The sequence below is a fragment of the Hemibagrus wyckioides genome, linkage group LG25, assembly GCF_019097595.1.
Source record: "Hemibagrus wyckioides isolate EC202008001 linkage group LG25, SWU_Hwy_1.0, whole genome shotgun sequence".
NCBI lineage: Eukaryota > Metazoa > Chordata > Actinopteri > Siluriformes > Bagridae > Hemibagrus > Hemibagrus wyckioides.
In genome coordinates this window covers 17,501,327-17,519,296 of record NC_080734.1, presented here as the reverse complement: position 1 = coordinate 17,519,296, position 17,970 = coordinate 17,501,327, and the positions used below count along the sequence as shown (strand labels likewise).

Sequence of the window (17,970 nt, the reverse complement as noted above, 5' to 3'; positions counted from 1 at the left end):
TGCATGAGGAAAGACTGAGTGACGCTTAACAGCATATGACTGAATAGTTTACACACAGCATACGCTTAGTGTGGATCTTGTGTGTGATATGCTTTCATTTATTGGTTTATTAATAGCTGTTCATAATTTTCCTTTTCCTCACTGATACACTTCTGATGTAATATAATAAAGTATTTTTCTACTTTCATTCTTTTCCATTAACAGACTGGTGAATATTTAAAAGATGGTGAACATCACACACACACACACACACACACACACACACACACACACACACAAACATAAGCCTTTAATTCTTATCAGAATAATGTGATTATATGCACAATTGTCCTTTTGCCCATTTCATGACACTGGAGTATATAACTGGGAGATAGATAAAACATAAATCCTCGCATCCCTACTTTTTTCTAACTCGTTCTTGATTACAGCAGTTTTGGAACATTAAGTCTCTTTAAAACAGGATTACTGTTGTGTGTCAGGGCTGTTTAGATAATTCTGTGCTCCTTATTATTGCCATCATCTAAACTCTCCATCTGTAAATGTGCATTGGTGGATGGATTTACACAACTTGACACAAAAATGACCCAGAACCACAGACTGAAGGAAGGGGAAAGATTAGATGCTTTGAGACACTGTATAAGGTTACAATACTGACATAATATCACATACTGACATAACAATAAGAGATTTAAATCAATCAAAATCACATGTACATTTAACACAGTTTGGTCCCTATGACTGGCTCCTGTCAAATAAACACAAAACATCATAGTAGCCTCAAAATCTTTTCTTTTGTATCTTTGTTTTTTCCTTTTATTATTAATTTTCAGACGATTTTCATTAACTGTCAGTTTCTATCCACCAGCAAGCTCTCCCCTGATATACATCAACTACCATCCAGAGAGGGTGAAGACTAACACATGCTTCCTCTAACACATGCCGTGTCACAGCGTAGCATAACACACTCTGAGGAAAGCGCTGTCTACCATCTTCCACATACTTGAGCTCACAGATGCCTATGATTGGCTGATGAGTGACAGAAGACTTGCCTTCACGATTGTGCAAAAGGAATTCCTTATCACAATTTTAAAGCCACAGGTTAGCTACAATAATGCCAAAAATCTAGTGTTTTACTTAGGGCGCAGCCATCTTCAGTTTGTTAATTATGTTTGAATAAAAAAAAATGTAAATCTAACTCCTCAATCCAACATACTAATAACCAGGATTCTTTCTCAGATGTAACAGTGCGGGTAGACATTTCCATAATCATAACCGCTATGATGACAACCCATCGCTCTGACACCACACGGCACCGTTGTGGAACATGCGGAGCCAAGGTGAGGCCCGCAGTGAGGCTCTGAGAGGCCCAGGTGCCCAAGCCCACTGCCAGCCCAGCACCGTGCGCTCTGGGTGGGGCATCATGGCCAGGTGGCGGCCGTCAGGTGAGCAGATACCCGCTATACCCAGAGCAGAGCCATTTGGATTCATGGGGTAGGTCTCGGTAGGGGCTCCGGAGTCGTCTACATAGCGCAGGGGTGCGAGAGACGCACTGATCAGCTTCTGCTGTGCTTCAGGCGAGCAGAACTGCATCAGACCTGTGCAGGAAGATCAGTTTTATTATGTGTGGAATATAATGAACTGCGGTAATATAGTGCTCCTTAATATAGCATTAAAGTTAGCAAGTAGAATACAAAGCATTATATTCACACTGGGACATTGAAATAAATCATAATAAAAGGGGCGGAATAAAAAGGTCAGAGAAGGTAATGGAAATAAATGAAAGGAAAGACTTTTCCTTTCATTTATGGAGGAAAACAGTAGGTAAGCAGAAGCAGGTTATTACTGGCCACACAAAATTGATTTTTCTTACTCTAAACACTTAATTTATTATGTGCTGCACTTAGTGCCCCAGAAAGTGCAAGATAACATGACCCTGATAGAAGGATGTATGCAGTTTGATGTGGATGTGTCTATAATATGACTTTAAACTTAAACTGCAGCCAGAAAACAGAAAACACTGTGTAATATCTATTTACACTCATCAAAAAGCTAAGATTTTTACATAAGATTAACCTGATCCTATGAAATAAATAAATAAATCAATCAATCTGTGGTCTAGTTGTATGATACTTTTACTTCTACTCAGGTTTTTATTTATTAAATTATTTTAAGTATTCCTTTGTTGGATAGATTTCATAAACAAACACTGAATATATTTATTGACTCCATCCCACAGAGTGTGTGATATTCTTAACACAGACAGTCTCACCTTCTCCATGCGCAACCCACACACCCAGGGCAGATCCCTCCATGCCTTTCAGCATAATGGCCGGAGAAGGCAGGACGCCGACACTCACAAAGCGCGACTCAAACCGACCGGACTTATTATGGGTCAAGGCCACCTCCGAGCCTATAACAGAGATGTGGGTATGATGAAGAGAAGAGCATGGACAAAACAAGCAGGCAACAAAGAGACAAGAAAATCTCCATGGATGTCTCATAATGCAAAAACATGTTACAAACATTATACAAAAACAACATGAATCAAACATTAAAACTTTCACAATGTCTAATAAATGTAAGACCACACATGCTGCAGTGCTGCTTGGATTTTATCTGGATAGAACAGATTTGTTAAGATGACAGTAGTTTTCTCTACTCACCTCCATCCTGAGCTCCACCCACCCAACCCAGCAGAGCCAGGAGCTGACAGCCGTTACACACCCCGAGACTGAGGGTGTCATTACGATGCCGGAAACGCTCAAACTCCTCCCGGGCTTTGGGGTTAAAGGTGACAGTAGCTGCCCAGCCTGAGGAGACAAACAGGACAGTTTAACATACACTGATCAGCCATAACATTATGACCACCTGCCTAATATTGTGTTGGTCCCCCTTTTTGCTGCCAAAACAGCCCTGACCCATCGAGGCATGGACTCCACTAGATCCCTGAAGGTGTGCTGTGGGATCTGGCACCAAGATTTTAGCATCAGATCCTTTAAATCTTGTAAGTTGTGAGGTGGAGCCTCCATACTTTTGATAGATACTGACCACAGCAGACCGGGAACACCCCACAAGAGCTGCAGTTTTGGAGATGCTCTGATCCAGTGGTCTAGCCATCACAATTAGGTCCTTGTCAAACTCTCTCAAATCCTTACGCTTGTCCATTTTTCCTGCTTCTAACACGTCAACTTTGAGGACAAAATGTTGACTTGCTGCCTAATATATCCCACCCACTAACAGGTACCATGATGAGGAGATAATCAGTGTTATTCACTTCACCTCTCAGTCTTCATAATGTTACGTCTAATTGGTGTAAATACTATAACACTCTTAAGTGCAAAAGCATCAGACTTTCACTGATTATGGAAGACAATACACAGCACTTCTGAATCCCAAAGTGCTCAACAGAGCAGGAATAAAGTAGTTAACTGCTCCAATATTACAACAACCTTCCTGATTAGAAACAACACCAGTACACACAGCTGTAAATTCATCACTTTGGTTTTAACAAAGGCTTTTAAACAGAGCTACTTTATCATTTCATGAGCATGGGCGTGGAATCCTTTGTGATGTGTGTGTGTGTGGTTTTGCGTGTAAGGTTCACCTTTGGCTGATCCCAGCACATCAGCATAACTAAAACCACCCACAAACACAACAGCTCGGAAAGGGTCAAGCGTGGTGGAGCCAGAGCACAGGTCCTGCATCGTCATATCCCACACCTGCAGCCAACACAAAATAAATTATCACAACACAGAATAAATACATTCTGCGTAACATTACAGGGTTTTACACCTGAATGAAGTACATTGAGAAAAAAAGTAATCACAAATCACTATATATGGAATGCACTAATGCATTTTAGGTCTAAAATAACTGAAGGTTAACTGAAGGTAAAATAAATTTCTGACTTTGTTTGGGTCAGCGCATTGCCTTTGCTGCAACTGTTAACTTCATGCTAAAGTCAAAAATACTTTCTAACCGTAAATATTCACCTAGTCTTTGATTAATTAAGCCCTGATGTGTGTATTTTTGTACCTCAAATCCAGCCATATACAGCGAGACGGACATCTCTCGATCACCATTGCTGCCCTCTTCACGGATGACTGCAACACGAGGCTTGCCCACAGCTACACAACACAGACATCATGTAAACCAGGGAATTCATCAAACAAGCTCTTCTTCTGCATTAGAGAAGACAGTCTTCAGACTAACCTAGCTCTTTTGCTCTGGGTGTTTCAGCAGGGTCAAACGCCAGCTTGAGGTAAGGCTGCATGCGGATGGATAGCCCCTGCTCTTCCTGCTGTACGCACAGTGGATTGGCCTGCAGACGTTCCAGCTGGAAGCTTGTGCTCTCCCATAACGCCCTGAGAGTGGGGAGACACTCATACAGCACATCCTGTCCGCACAAGCTTACCCTGACCTGAAGAGCCAGAAGTAATCAAGAATTAGTTTCTTTAGACCTCTATTTAAAATAATTAGTAATAATATTTGTCATAATAGAAGCATCACTAGAATAGCTCACCATAGAGTCAGGTCCGAAACCACACGTGGTACCAATCTTGTAGCAGTGCACCCCGGCGTGTGTGTAGCGCTCACGCACACGTTCCACATCACTCTCACACACCTCCAACACCAGACCCAACTCCTCCGAGAACAAAGCCTCCATCACTGAAGAAGAAAAGAGACAGGACGATCTTAAAAAGTGACTTTTAACTCACAGATTATGACCTTCAGATTCATACTGACCTCCAACTCCATCAAAAGGCAAGTCAACATCTATCCCACGATTTCCTGCAAAGGCCATCTCCAGCAGACAGGAAATGAGACCTCCATCGCTGACATCATGTCCTGCACTCAGCAGACGATCTACCACACATCACACACAGACAGACACAATATTAGACTCACAGAAGCATTAGGAAGAAAATCAAAGATCTCATCAAGATTAAAGAATCACCATGGATGAGTGTCTGGGTGGTGTTGAAGCAGGCTGAGAGAAGGTCAGGATGATCCAGATCTGGACTGCAGTCTCCCAGCTGACCATAACACTGAGCAAGAGCAGAGCCACCCAGCCTGTATTTACCAACACTCACAGGAACATACAGCAACACACCTAACACAGAGAGAGACCCTCTCAGAGTCAATTTCCCATGATACTGACCTTAGTATTTACATTTCCAAGTCTTAAAAATGCCTGAAAGGGCAGACTGACCTTTGCCTTCTGGGTCATCCAGGTCAGGTGTTACAGTAGCAGTGATATCAGGACACACAGCATACACAGAGATGACCAAAGAACCTAAGAAAGAGAAAGAAGACAGGTTAACCTTGTTCGGTTTAGAATACTCAAGCACACACACTTGCGTGCACACACACACACACACACACACCTGGTGCTTTGACAGTTTCTCCGCCAACACGAGCAGCCATGCTGAGCGAGTCCTTTCCCCCATCTACAGCGATGCCCAACTGACCCATGACCTTGCACATAGCCTGACACGCCTCCCAAAGACATGCCCCTTCACCTGGCAACTTCGCCGCCCACATCCAGTTCCCGCTGCACTTTACATCCTGAGAGAGAGACGAATAAAATTAACTAAACAAAAGCAAGAAGAATTGATATAAGAGTTCCAAAAATGTGTTGGGTAATAACTTTTTAATCTATTTATCTATCTTTTTTATTTTATTATTCACTATTTATCACTTTAACTGATAATTAATTATTTCATTTGCAATAAAGATAATCACGATAGACAGATAATCACAAATCCGCACACGATAAGGAGTCTCTGTATTGGTGTGAGCCATCAGTGCCACATTTTACCTTGAGATCAGTGACACGTGCAAACACCAGATTGGTGAGAGCCTCGCCCACAGCCATTCGAGCTCCAACCGCTGGGGAAACCAGACCTTTAATAGGCTGCTCTCCAATGGCGGTAGCAGAACCCTGGAGGCTGAAGGGTGATAGAGCGACCACAGCCACATCAGCCAGTGGGGTGTGGAGAGGTCCTACACACTGCTGCTGTGCCACCAATCCAGTCACAGAGCGATCCACCTAATATAGGAAGAACAGACAAAGGAGTGAATATTGAGAGTGAATTATTGGGACACTTTGTTAGAATATTCCAATCAAACAATAGAAGAAACTATTTGTCATTGTTTTCCAAAAAATCAGGTGGGCACATTAATCATGGTTTTATGACAATGCACTGGAAAGAAAGGTTCTTTCTTCCTGAGATGACCTCACCGCCACTAACACAAACATCAACACCTCACCACCAACAACTACACCTACAACAACACAAACACCACCAGCACCAGAGTACTTGCTCTTATGCCCTTCTGGCTAGATGCTAAAACTGCATTTCATTGTACTCTGCTTGATGATAAAAGATAAATATAATCTAAATATGGCCCATCAAACTTTCTGGTTTTGTACATCAATAGCATGTTTGGCAACAAAAAACAGGGACAAAACACCTGATAACCCTCTATAAAATACAGAAGTGAATCACTGAGCCTTTAGGGCTGTTTTGTTGTTCAGAGACTCTTGTGAGATTTAAGAGTGATGACGTCTGCTAAGTGACAGGGTATTACAGCCCAAAAACCTGTCTGCTTCTGTCAGGAGGTACAAATTGGGTCATAAATAGAGTTTTTAATAAGATGATGAGCCAAACATAGTTGACAAACCTACCTGTGGTCTGAAATGATGAGGAGAGTTCACATGCACAAACCCATTGTAAAGGAGCTTAATAATATTCTGCATGAAGGGGTTCCCTGTGTGGCATTCACAATTCTTTTCAAACTTGATTTGTTTTTGTCTGTATAATTTATTATGTAAACATGTTACTTTTCAACTTTTGACTGAATATTGAACTCAAAATATCATTTTAATGCATGTGTTTTTCTACACTCTGTATTTCCAAACCATTCTGTTATTTGTGAAAAACCTCAATTATATAATTGGGTTAAGTTGTGGTGCTCAGTTTTAATCTGGTACCAGAAGACTGATTAGTCTAACAGTGTGTTTAAGAAATAATTCAGACAATTAAAGTTAACAGGAGACCTTGTTGGTGAGATAGCGTTTGCTGGCCACAGCAGGCAGTCGAAGAACTCTCTCAAGAACAGGCATAACAGAAAGTCCCGGAGGGAGAGACAGAGGCTGCAGACAGGAGGGAACATGGTCCAGCCTGAACTCCTTGAGAGAGAAAGAGAGAGAGAGAGATTAATAGAGGTCAAATCTAAATCTGTCAGGAAGATATTACAATTTCACACATATTTCATGTAACTTAATTTGACATATTTATTATGCAACTAGTTTCTCCCTATAGGAGGTGTCTTGAGGCTGTCATTACCAACAAAGGCTTTTGTACAAAGTATTAAATAAATTTCAGTAAGCCTGTTCGATAATTTTTCCGTGTTAATTTATAGACATCTTTGGTTTGATTTCTTTGCATGTGTGGATTGCATGGGTTGTTGCCAACATCTGAATCAGAAATATATTTACTGAGAAAAATGGTGATGTGTTCAATATTTATTTTACCCGATATATATATCTTGTGTGTGAATTTTTCTCACATCACACCCACTTAAAGGTCATGCATAATGTGGAAAAAAGATGAAGCACTGGCTTTTATCTGGATGAGGCTACCAACTGCCAGATGAAGCACTAATCATGGACCTCTGAAAGTTGGAGAATTGTTTAAAGGAGGTTTCAACCTTCCACATACCTTCTGAGGCATCTTTCCCAAAACCCAATCAAGTTCCAAATCCACAGGGTTCCGCCCACCAATCCCAGCGCTGCCGGTGTTAGAGAGATCATCCACAAGAACAATCTACAAGGAATAATCATGCAGAAGTTAGATGTTGTTATATCTGGGAATCTTCATAACACACACACACACACACACACATACTTCAACCCATGTAATAATGTGTGTTCTGTTTTAAAATTAGTAAATGTCATCTACATTCATATCAAGAAGTATTGGAAAGACAAGGCCAAGTCTTTTGGTTTTACTAAATATAGTGATCATACTATAAGATGTAATTGTTAGCTGTGAAAATCAGAAGACCAAATTGAAATACAGAAAAGAAATACAGAGACGTGCCACAAAATCTCAGAAGATGAACCTCTTCCAAAGTGAAGGAAAGGCCACAGTGTTAAGGAAGAATGGAACTGCTCATGATCTAAAACATACAAGCTTATGTGGGAAACATGGTGGTGGTTGCATAAGCTGCTTCTGGAATATTCTGAGTAATCTTTATGGAGGATGGAACTTGATGGTGATGGTAATGATGGTGGCAGCAGAATGAATTAAGAGGTCTACAGAAAAATTCTGTCTTATGATTTACAGAGAAATGCATCCAGTCTAACTCAGAGGATCATCATGATTCAGCTAAAACTCACTGCCAGATCAACAGAAGACTTCATCAGGGGAAAATGTGGACTTCTTAGACTGAAACAGTTTGATCAGTGATGTCAGTGGTTTGTGAACATGGTGTGGTTATCGCAAACAAGTGATGAATTAAGGGTTATGTACTAAAAGACTTGTTTGTTTCCAATACTTTTGCTCACACAAGGATTTGGTAGTTTGCCACCACAGGTGCCTTGTTTGGATTTGTTTAACAGACGTAAATATCAGGAAATGAAAACTGCAATTCTAATCTACTGTCTCAGTCATCATTTAATCTCAAACCCAAATGTCTTCAGTGTATAACAAAAACAAAATAATTACCCTTGCCATTCAAATACGTTCAAAGGAGACTGTATATTACATTTTTCACACCCACCTTTCTATCACCTGTAATGTTGCCCACAAAATCAACAGGGCATTTCTCTCTCCGACACACCCTTTCTAGAAAACTCCGGTCAGATGGGCGGAGCAACAGAGCGTTACTCTCCTGATACTCCGCCCCCCACAACTCCAAAACACTGAGGGTTGGATCACCTCTCTGCAGGAGAATTAGAAGTGGATTATTAGACTTATTGATACATAATTTGGCTAGACCAATATTAATGTTTATATATAAATTCGACAAAAAGATCTCGTAAATTAAAGCTCACTTTAAATTTGCTGGTGTAGATGACGGCTCCAGCGGGCTCACTCAGCTCTTTCAACACATTTCCTAAAGTACAGTACACATTTAGTCTCTTCAGCAGGGTTTGGGAGTGTCAATGATATAACAGTATATGAAATGATTTACCAACAAGTACATCTTTATGACTTAAAAAAATGACATCAGACTTTTTATTTCCATAGTTTTATTGTGTTAAAATTGTGGGACGTTCCAAAAATAAGTTGGTTATTGTTTAATCTCATGTTATATAGCAGCTATAAAGCTTTGATTCATGCCTGTGTCTCCTTTATATTAAAGCTAAGAAAAAAAAAATCTACTGAGAAACTAGAAAGTCCTCAGTCCTGAAGACTTTCTCATGTCGGAAAAATGTATACGTTGCTCTACAACTTCCTGTGTAATTTGTTAGTATCATAAAAATACTTAAATCAGCTTTCATTTCTAACAGTTATAAGTAGCATTAAAATGACATGATATATTTATTACCATTGCCTCCTGCGCCCTGGTCATGGATACTGCAGATAGGGTTTCCTGCAGCTCTTTCCAGACAGGCCCTCAGAGCTCGATTCATCTTCTGCTCCATTTCAGCGTCTCCTCTCTGTACTGCACCCAAATCACGATCGCTGGAATTATCACCTTGTACCTACGACACACACACACACAAACAAAGCAGTAAGTAACATCCAGATACAGCTGTCAAATAATTCAACGTAAACACCAAGAAGATGAACATCAGTATCTACCTGTACAGAGGACGCAGCTCCTCCCCCTACACCAATCCTATACACAGGTCCACCAATTTTCACCACCTCCATACCTAATACCGGAGAGAAATGTGGACAGGAGATGCAGATAATGGTACTTTTATCTGTTTAATATCAGTGTACACTCTCAAGGGCATTTCAATTCAAAATCTCACATATACACTATATTGCCAAAAGTATTCGCTCACCTGCCTTGACTCGCATATGAACTTAAGTGACATCCCATTCCAAATCCATAGGGTTCAATATGACGTCAGTCCACCCTTTGCAGCTATAACAGCTTCAACTCTTCTGGGAAGGCTGTCCACAAGGTTTAGGAGTGTACTTATGGGAATTTTTGACCATTCTTCCAGAAGCGCATTTGTGAGGTCACACACTGATGTTGGACGAGAAGGCCTGGCTCTCAGTCTCCTCTCTAATTCATCCCAAAGGTGTTCTATCGGGTTGAGGTCAGGACTCTGTGCAGGCCAATCAAGTTCATCCACACCAGACTCTGTCATCCATGTCTTTATGGACCTTGCTTTGTGCACTGGTGCACAGTCATGTTGGAAGAGGAAGGGGCCAGCTCCAAACTGTTCCCACAAAGTTGGATATAAATATTTAGGAGCGAGGAAATTTCACGACTGGATTTGTTGCACAGGTGGCATCCTATCACAGTTCCACGCTGGAATTCACTGAGCTCCTGAGAGCGACCCATTCTTTCACAAATGTTTGTAAAAACGGTCTGCATGCCTAGGTGCTTGATTTTATACACCTGTGGCCATGGAAGTGATTGGAACACCTGATTCTGATTATTTGGATGGGTGAGCAAATACTTTTGGCAATATAGTGCATTTCAAACATTTCCCACCTGACTCCGCCTCCTCTTTCTTCACATGCTCCTCCTCAATGGATCCCAGTCCACCGCTGAACATGATTGGCTTAATCCACTCTCGACGCTCACCATTGGCCAAGCGCATTCCAAAGGACCGAGCAAAGCCTGGAATCATTTAGGCAAAAAAACAAACAAACATTTATACTAGGAATGAAAGCAAACCAGTTTTCTGTTAGAGAAGACACACAGCACTATACCTGCCAGCACCGGCTCCCCAAACTTGTTTCCATAGTCTGAAGCTCCATCACTGGCCTCAATAGCCACCTGCAAAGGAGGGGCAAAGCTGGAAGGGTACTCCCAATCACCTTCCTCCCACGGAAGAGCAAAACCTGTAGCCAAACAGAATACCAGGACTTTCATGCAACATTTACGCTACAAAAAGTGTTCATGACTTCATGTACATTTTATATCAGCAAATTTCATTCTGAAAACCAGACCCACCTGGGATGTGGAGGTTGCCAAAGCAATACCCAGCAGTCCCTGCAATCACGTGTCCACCTCGACCTGCACTCTGTACATCTCTGATTCGCCCGCCGGTACCAGTGGTAGCGCCACTGAAAGGAGCAACCCCTAGAGTGGAAATGAAAATAAAACAACACTTAACACAACATTAAAGAAAAGGAAAGGATTTTTTTTCATTTGAATAATTTCTTCAGTCTTCAATTGTTTTAGTAAGTCTGTGCAGCCTCAGCTTTCTGTTCTTGGCTGAAGAAGAGAAGAGGAACCCATCATGGTCTTCTGCTTTCATAGCTCATCCATCTCAGGGTTCAACATGTGGTGCATTTTGAGATGCTTTCTGCTCACCATAATAGCACAGAGCGGTTAATTTAGTTACTGTAGCTTTTTATCAGCTCAAACTAGTCTGTCATCTGCAGAACTGACACCATTGTGTGTAAAGTTTAGATACTGTTGTGAAAATCCTAGTAGATCAGCTGTTATAGAAAATACTCAAACAAAACCATCAACATTTAGGCCACAAGCAATAAAGCTCTTGACCTGTATCTGCAATATTTTATGCACTCAGTTCATCAGTACTCAGAATGTCAGTAGTCGTGCATCCTGCATACAGTACAAATTGTGTATGTGCTCTGACCTGTGGGGAAGTTGTGTGTTTCTGCAGTGAAGATGACGTGTCTGGTGGTGTGTCTGGTCTTATAACAGCTGGCCTGCGCAGGATCTGATGGGAACATGCACTCCAGCTCCATGCCTTTAATACCACTGTGTATTCACACATAAGCATGCATTCATGCACACACACAAACACACATACAAATTAACAACTGGTGCACTCAGAGTGGCTCAACGATGATCATCATGCTGACAGACTCACACTCGCTCACCTGCTGTTATCACAGAACTTGATGACGTTGTTCTGATTGCTGTGCTGCTGGGTTCCCATAATGAGGCTGAACAGAGTGTCCTTCTGCTCCTGGCCATCAATCACCATCCGGCCTCGGAAGAACCAGTGGCGACTGTGCTCACTATACGCGATATTGGAGTGAGATTTAGTTTTACAAATTTCAGATACACAACAAGTTTTTTTAATAATATCATTAATCATTATAGGTTTGTGATTTCCACAAAAATATTTATTACGCATAAAATTTCCTGTGTAGAGAAAAAATTAAAAATGTTTTGTTGACACAAAACTTACTAATAATGGAAGTCTGAGGGCAGTTGTTTATATCTTTTTTTATTTTTTTTGGTAGAACTTTTTATTTTTTTTAACCCAGTTAACCCACATACCTGTTGGACTGAGCCAGGTCAAAGCATTCAACACTAGTTGGGTTTCTCTTCACCCTCTGGAACAATGCTGTGTAGTAGTCCAGATCCCAGGAGTCGAAGGCTAGTCCTGTTCACACACACACACACACACACACACACACTTAACAGCAAAAAGACACCAATTTCATATAGTGAAGCTAAATTTTGCGTTCTTTATGATCGGTGCACACAACACAAGATTTTCTAATAAGTTAACACATTCACTTGAGACAGCAATGTCCTACTTTTTCCACTCACATTCACTCATTATAAATGTCTCTCTCTGGCTCTCTCTCTTTCTGTCTCTCATACACACACACACACACACACACACATCTTGTGACTCAATACACACCATTTCCCCTCATCCTATGACAACTACACTTCTTCCAATTAGGCTGAATGTCATGTGCCTCTACTCCACTCTCTCTCAATCTATTGCTCTTTAGAACACTGAGATATTGATATTCTGTAAATAATAATAAAATAAATATAAATGCACTTTATAAGACACATTGCTCACCAAGATCATCGTTGGCCCTTTCCAACGCAGCACGACCTTTTCCTAAAATGTCGACCTCAAACACTTCCTGAGGCCGGACGTCCACAGAGAAAGATGTGATGGGTTTGGTGTAGACACACTCAGTCATGCTATCGTACAAGAGACTGATTAACTTCTCCATCTCATTATCTTTCTTCAGCTCATCCAGTTCATCCTTTAACAGAACAAAGGATAAACATAATTACTAAAAATAGCAGAATACCAAAATCACTTAAATTGACAGTAGTAAGGGGAATGTGATTAAAATAACTAGCAGTTATAAATTTAAAGCATGATGTTGTCTCTGTCACATGACCGATATTTCTTACTTGCATTCACACAGGATCTCCAAATGAGTGTCAATTTCCATCAATACTGTTTAGATTAGTAATAAATGAAATGGACTCAACATATACATGACTTTATGGAATACATAAAACAAAAACGTGGAGTTTTCAAGTCAACGATGTAACAATTAAAGCATTTCTGGATATCAGCTCAGCATCAAGACCTAAAGAACTTCTGTGTAATCTAAACCAACTTTTATAAACACACAAATAACCTCAGGACAACAACAGGTGGGCAAAAATAAGTACACACTATAATTCAGTAACAATTTAACAATGATAAAGTAACTGCTTTCTGTAGAAGATTATTAGTCCCTCACATAGTTTTGGAGACATTCTGGCCAGCTAATCTTTAAAACATTGTTTCAGTGGTGATCTCAATGTGGTCTGGACTTTGACTTGTCCATTCCAAAACCTTTTGTGCTTCTTCATCTTCTTTAGCCATTCAGTTGTGGATTTACTGGTGTGTTTGGGATCATTGTCCTGTTTCATGACCCAATTTTGTACCAGATTAAGCTGCGGGACAGACCCACAGAAAACATTTACCTTAAGTAATTGTTGCTAAAGGTGGTTCTGAATGTTAATGGGTGTACTTATTTTTTACCACCAAGAAAAATTATTCCTTTTAGGAATAAAGTGACTACATACTGAAATCTGGTTTTTCGTGTTACCCGAGGTTATTTGCTTGTTTATAGAAGTTGTTGAGGATCATACATTTGTTATTTAAGCCCTGATAAATAAAAACATTAAACAAATCTTTCTTCCATCATCGATGATGGTATAATATGAAATGTATCCAAATATGTTTAGGTGCAAATATATGCAGACCTTAATAAGATGCCTGCGAGAAAGCTCCACCCTGGTCACCTGACTCAGGCCTGCACTCTGGCAGATGGACACGGCATTTGTGGACCACGCAGTGGAGAAGTTTAGCCTGTAAAAAGCAGTGGAAATACTATACTATACTAGCAAAGACTATACCGAGGACTGTGGTGTGAATTCGCTATTGCTCCAGAAACACTACATCTATACATTCAGTTATTTAAACTTCATGTACCTGGGGCCAATCTCCACCAGGCTCTCTCCTGGTATCGTCGCTCGGAGACTGGGTTCATCAGACAGCCCTGAGCATTGAGGTGGAGTAAATAACCAGCGCAGGACATCCTTCTGCTCTCCACTCACACAGTCAGAACCTGTTAGACATACAGGCAGAGAAAGAGATGAAAAAAGAGAAGCTTGTGAAAAACAAATAGGGTTTAGCCTTCTCCGACATCCTTCACAGAGAAAGGAGAACTTGGATTTTAAAGCTTAACTTATAAGAACTCAAACTCCAAACAGTTATAGACTGGAATTCGTGTCAAATTTCTTAACACTGGGCAAAATTCATCATACACTGTATGGCCAAAAGTATGTGGACACATAACCATCACACCTGTACGCTGCTCTTCCTCAAACTAATGCCACAAAATTGAAAAGCACACAACTGGATAAAGTGACTTCACATGCAGCAGCATAAAAGAAATAGGGGGCTTTACCTGTTCCAGCATGACAATGCTCCTGTGCACAAAGCCAGCCTGTTTACCAAAGTTGGTATGGAAGACGTTTACACACAACACACAACCCTGAACTTAACCCCACTGCACACAAGGCATTATGATCGAACATCACACAACCTCTCACACTCTTGTGGCTAAATGGGCACCAACTTCACAGCCTGCCCAAAAGCGTTGAGGTTGTTTCAGCCGCAAAAGAAAGAATAACTCAATAAAAATGCCCATGGTTCTGCAATGGAATGTTCATTAATCAGGTGTCCAAAAACTTTTGGTCATATAGTGTACATCTCCATTTAAAACAGACTTTAACTAACATATGAAACTCTTTTAATGGTTTAAGATTAAACGTTTGAGGTGCTTCAGTGGTACAAAATTTCAACCCTGTCCTGTTATTCTTCTCACCGTTCACTTCCACATTGTAGCAGAGTTCAGTGGTTATGGTGATCTGTGGATAAAGCTGTTTGACCCTTTGCAGGCTCCGTCCACCTTCTGCGTCTGCCCTCCTGTAGAACCGTAAGACTGACATGATCCTGGCAATCACACACACACACACTTAAAATCTTGCACATTCAAACTAAATCCTATCCCAGCTGATATCACAAAGCTTCAAGAAAATGTTGTCATGTTGTACAACACAGACCCAAAATTAAGACAGTTTAAAGGCATCAATCCCTAAATCCATGAGTGGTAACTCAGGATTAGGAGACACTGCTGTGCTTCTTTAGCAACAATAAAAGGCTGTTAGTGTTTATACATAAAAATCTTAGATATATACAGAGTGATGCTGTATATAGTCACCTATAATGAAGCAAATGAGACTAGAAGCTAAGCGCAATCATACACCTATCACTGATAGCTGCTATCTACACCTTTCAACAAACATGTGCTGATTCTGACAATTAAGCTTTTGAGGTTTCAAAGTATTTATGATTTAATCAATACATTCAGTTTAACCATCTTAACACTTTATAAGATATAATGTCTCTAATTAGTGTCACCATAATGATGATGCCAGCAGTGTCATGTGTTTACTTTTTCTAAATGGACAAGCTTTTTGTTTTTTTTATGCTTATCCAGAGACATAAATGCAGAAATGTTGCATCTACGTAGATAATTTAACAAGATTAGGAACTCCAAATGTTGCATTTTTTTTACCGGATCATACAGAACTCGGAAAATATTACATTACTCAGGACACACAAAGCTGCAAATGAGATTATACTATATTAACCTATACACATGTTTTGTGTAGGCAACAAAAATAGAGAACATTTAATGTATGTGTATATTCCCTGTGAATAAAGAGTATTCCCTAGACAAAACAAAAAAAATCTCTAGCAAAAGGAGACACAAAGATCCTTGTATTAGATATGATACAGATTCAACACCCAGGACGGATAACTGGCAGCAGGAAAAAATTGTGGAAAAAGGAATGAATTCAATTAAATGCAGAAACAAGAGGGGAAAAAAATGAATCAGATTTGTTAGAGTTCTTTCAAACCGGAAATGATCACATATAAAGAGATGACTGTATGTTTTGATACGAGTGATTTTATTATAATGATATATATTATTCATATCACTGTTCAATTTGTCAATATCAGTGGACGAGTTTAACTTAATTAAAAGCTGTGGGTTAATGAAAGACATGGTTTAGGTTTTAACATAGTGCCCCACAGCCTTACAAACTTCATAAGCACTACTGAAAGTCGCGGTTCAATGCCATTTCTGTCTGAGCTCTTTGCTCATCTCCCAGTTTGGAAGACTTTCAGGAACTTTCTGGCAGTAAAAAGTGACTAACCTTAGGCATCAACCATCAACCCAATCCCATAAGCAAGCAGCTAGAATGAATTAAAAGACTGACAAAATACTCTGTGCATCCTTCATGTTCAGTAAGAGGACTGGGCCTGCTCTGTGTATAAATATGCAGTATGCATGTACAGGTATTAGGCTTAGACTTCGATACACATTGATTCCCTTGAACCCTGGCCCAAGATTGATTCCCGAGTGGTACTTTGCCCTGTCTGTGGTCTTTGTAAAGGTTGTAAAAAAATATCAGCTAATACTCAAGGTTTCAGTATTGAACTCAATATACAATAGTCTCATCTATATTATGTATACCTGAGCATCAGTGATTTATATAAATTGCACAAACAATGAGGAGAGAATTAAGTTTGGCTGAATGGAAATAACTCTGTTAGGAAACCCAAAGAGACTAAACAGGATTCTGTGAAATGCAGAAAATGTTGGATGGACTCAGGGTCAAACAGACAAACCTGGGTGTTGCACCATAGCCTGAACATCGAGTACGAACTAACCAAGAGGGTTTACTTCACTGATAAAACCTCTGTTTTAAACTTATTTACAAAGCCACTTAACTTTTCCACTAACCTAAACAGACATAGCGTTTGGTCACGTGACATTTGTTTAAATTTTATGAATGAGTATTGTTTACAACGTGACACAGGAGTGCAACAAAGTGTCACGCGCTCACTGAACTGTAATCTAATCAACATTAAGACAGTGTTATAACTCATTCCATGAACTCACTTTATGACTCCATGTTGAAATTAGGTATACAACTTACCTTCCAGTTGCTCAGTGACCAGGTGAGTTGGTGAGGTATGAAGCTGACAGGGCAGCTCACTACTGTATAGTCAGTACAGTATAGTATACAGACCTACTGACCACTGCAGGTAGCCCTGTTCTCAACCCCCACGTGTCGGATACTTTTACCACCCGTATTCCAAAAGAGTTCAACGATTGGTTGTTAGTATCGTGATCCACTGTCCAATTGGATGGCGATCACGTACTAAAGATTTGCAGCCAATCCTAGAGAAGAAGGCGGAACTTTTGGTGATGCTAGCGGGAAAAGTTGTCCCACTTTTCATAAACTTTTACATCCTGCCACTCACAAATCCGTTCCGCGTACCATCTGCGCATGCGCAATGTTGAAGGTATCGTGGAAGATAAATGATGCACAGGTATGCAAACTGTTATCTTGACACGTGCAGTGTATTTTTCTATCTGTATTAGACAATTGACAAAAGGT

At 40.3% G+C, this 17,970-nt stretch overlaps 1 protein-coding gene across 1 annotated transcript; it reads right to left on the bottom strand.

The window, feature by feature from the left end:
• Nucleotides 1–2: 2 nt before the first annotated feature.
• Nucleotides 3–17,665, bottom strand: pfas (phosphoribosylformylglycinamidine synthase). Its single transcript, XM_058379532.1, has 29 exons — nt 17,506–17,665; nt 15,321–15,448; nt 14,423–14,558; nt 14,194–14,299; nt 13,001–13,193; nt 12,460–12,565; nt 12,054–12,194; nt 11,807–11,931; nt 11,155–11,283; nt 10,911–11,042; nt 10,690–10,818; nt 9,819–9,892; nt 9,562–9,718; nt 9,065–9,126; nt 8,791–8,952; nt 7,728–7,832; nt 7,064–7,195; nt 5,822–6,052; nt 5,388–5,568; nt 5,213–5,296; nt 4,958–5,113; nt 4,747–4,866; nt 4,523–4,668; nt 4,213–4,420; nt 4,036–4,127; nt 3,605–3,719; nt 2,664–2,810; nt 2,270–2,410; nt 3–1,595 (listed from the first exon to the last, which is right to left on the bottom strand). Exons 2-29 carry the CDS (start codon nt 15,442–15,444, stop codon nt 1,276–1,278), a joined length of 3,954 nt encoding a protein of 1,317 aa, XP_058235515.1. The 5' UTR covers nt 15,445–15,448; nt 17,506–17,665; the 3' UTR covers nt 3–1,275.
• Between the last annotated feature and the right edge of the window lie 305 nt (nt 17,666–17,970).

What these genes read in the sequence shown, in the direction of transcription:
- pfas (XM_058379532.1), bottom strand. Translation starts at nt 15,444, where the DNA reads ATGTCAGTCTTACGGTTCTACAGGAGGGCAGACGCAGAAGGTGGACGG. An exon ending in GTTTCGGACCTGACTCTATG is followed by an intron (nt 4,421 to 4,522) that starts GTGAGCTATTCT and finishes CTGGCTCTTCAG; the next exon opens with GTCAGGGTAAGCTTGTGCGG. An exon ending in TGTATATGGCTGGATTTGAG is followed by an intron (nt 3,720 to 4,035) that starts GTACAAAAATAC and finishes TGTTGGCTGCAG; the next exon opens with GTGTGGGATATGACGATGCA.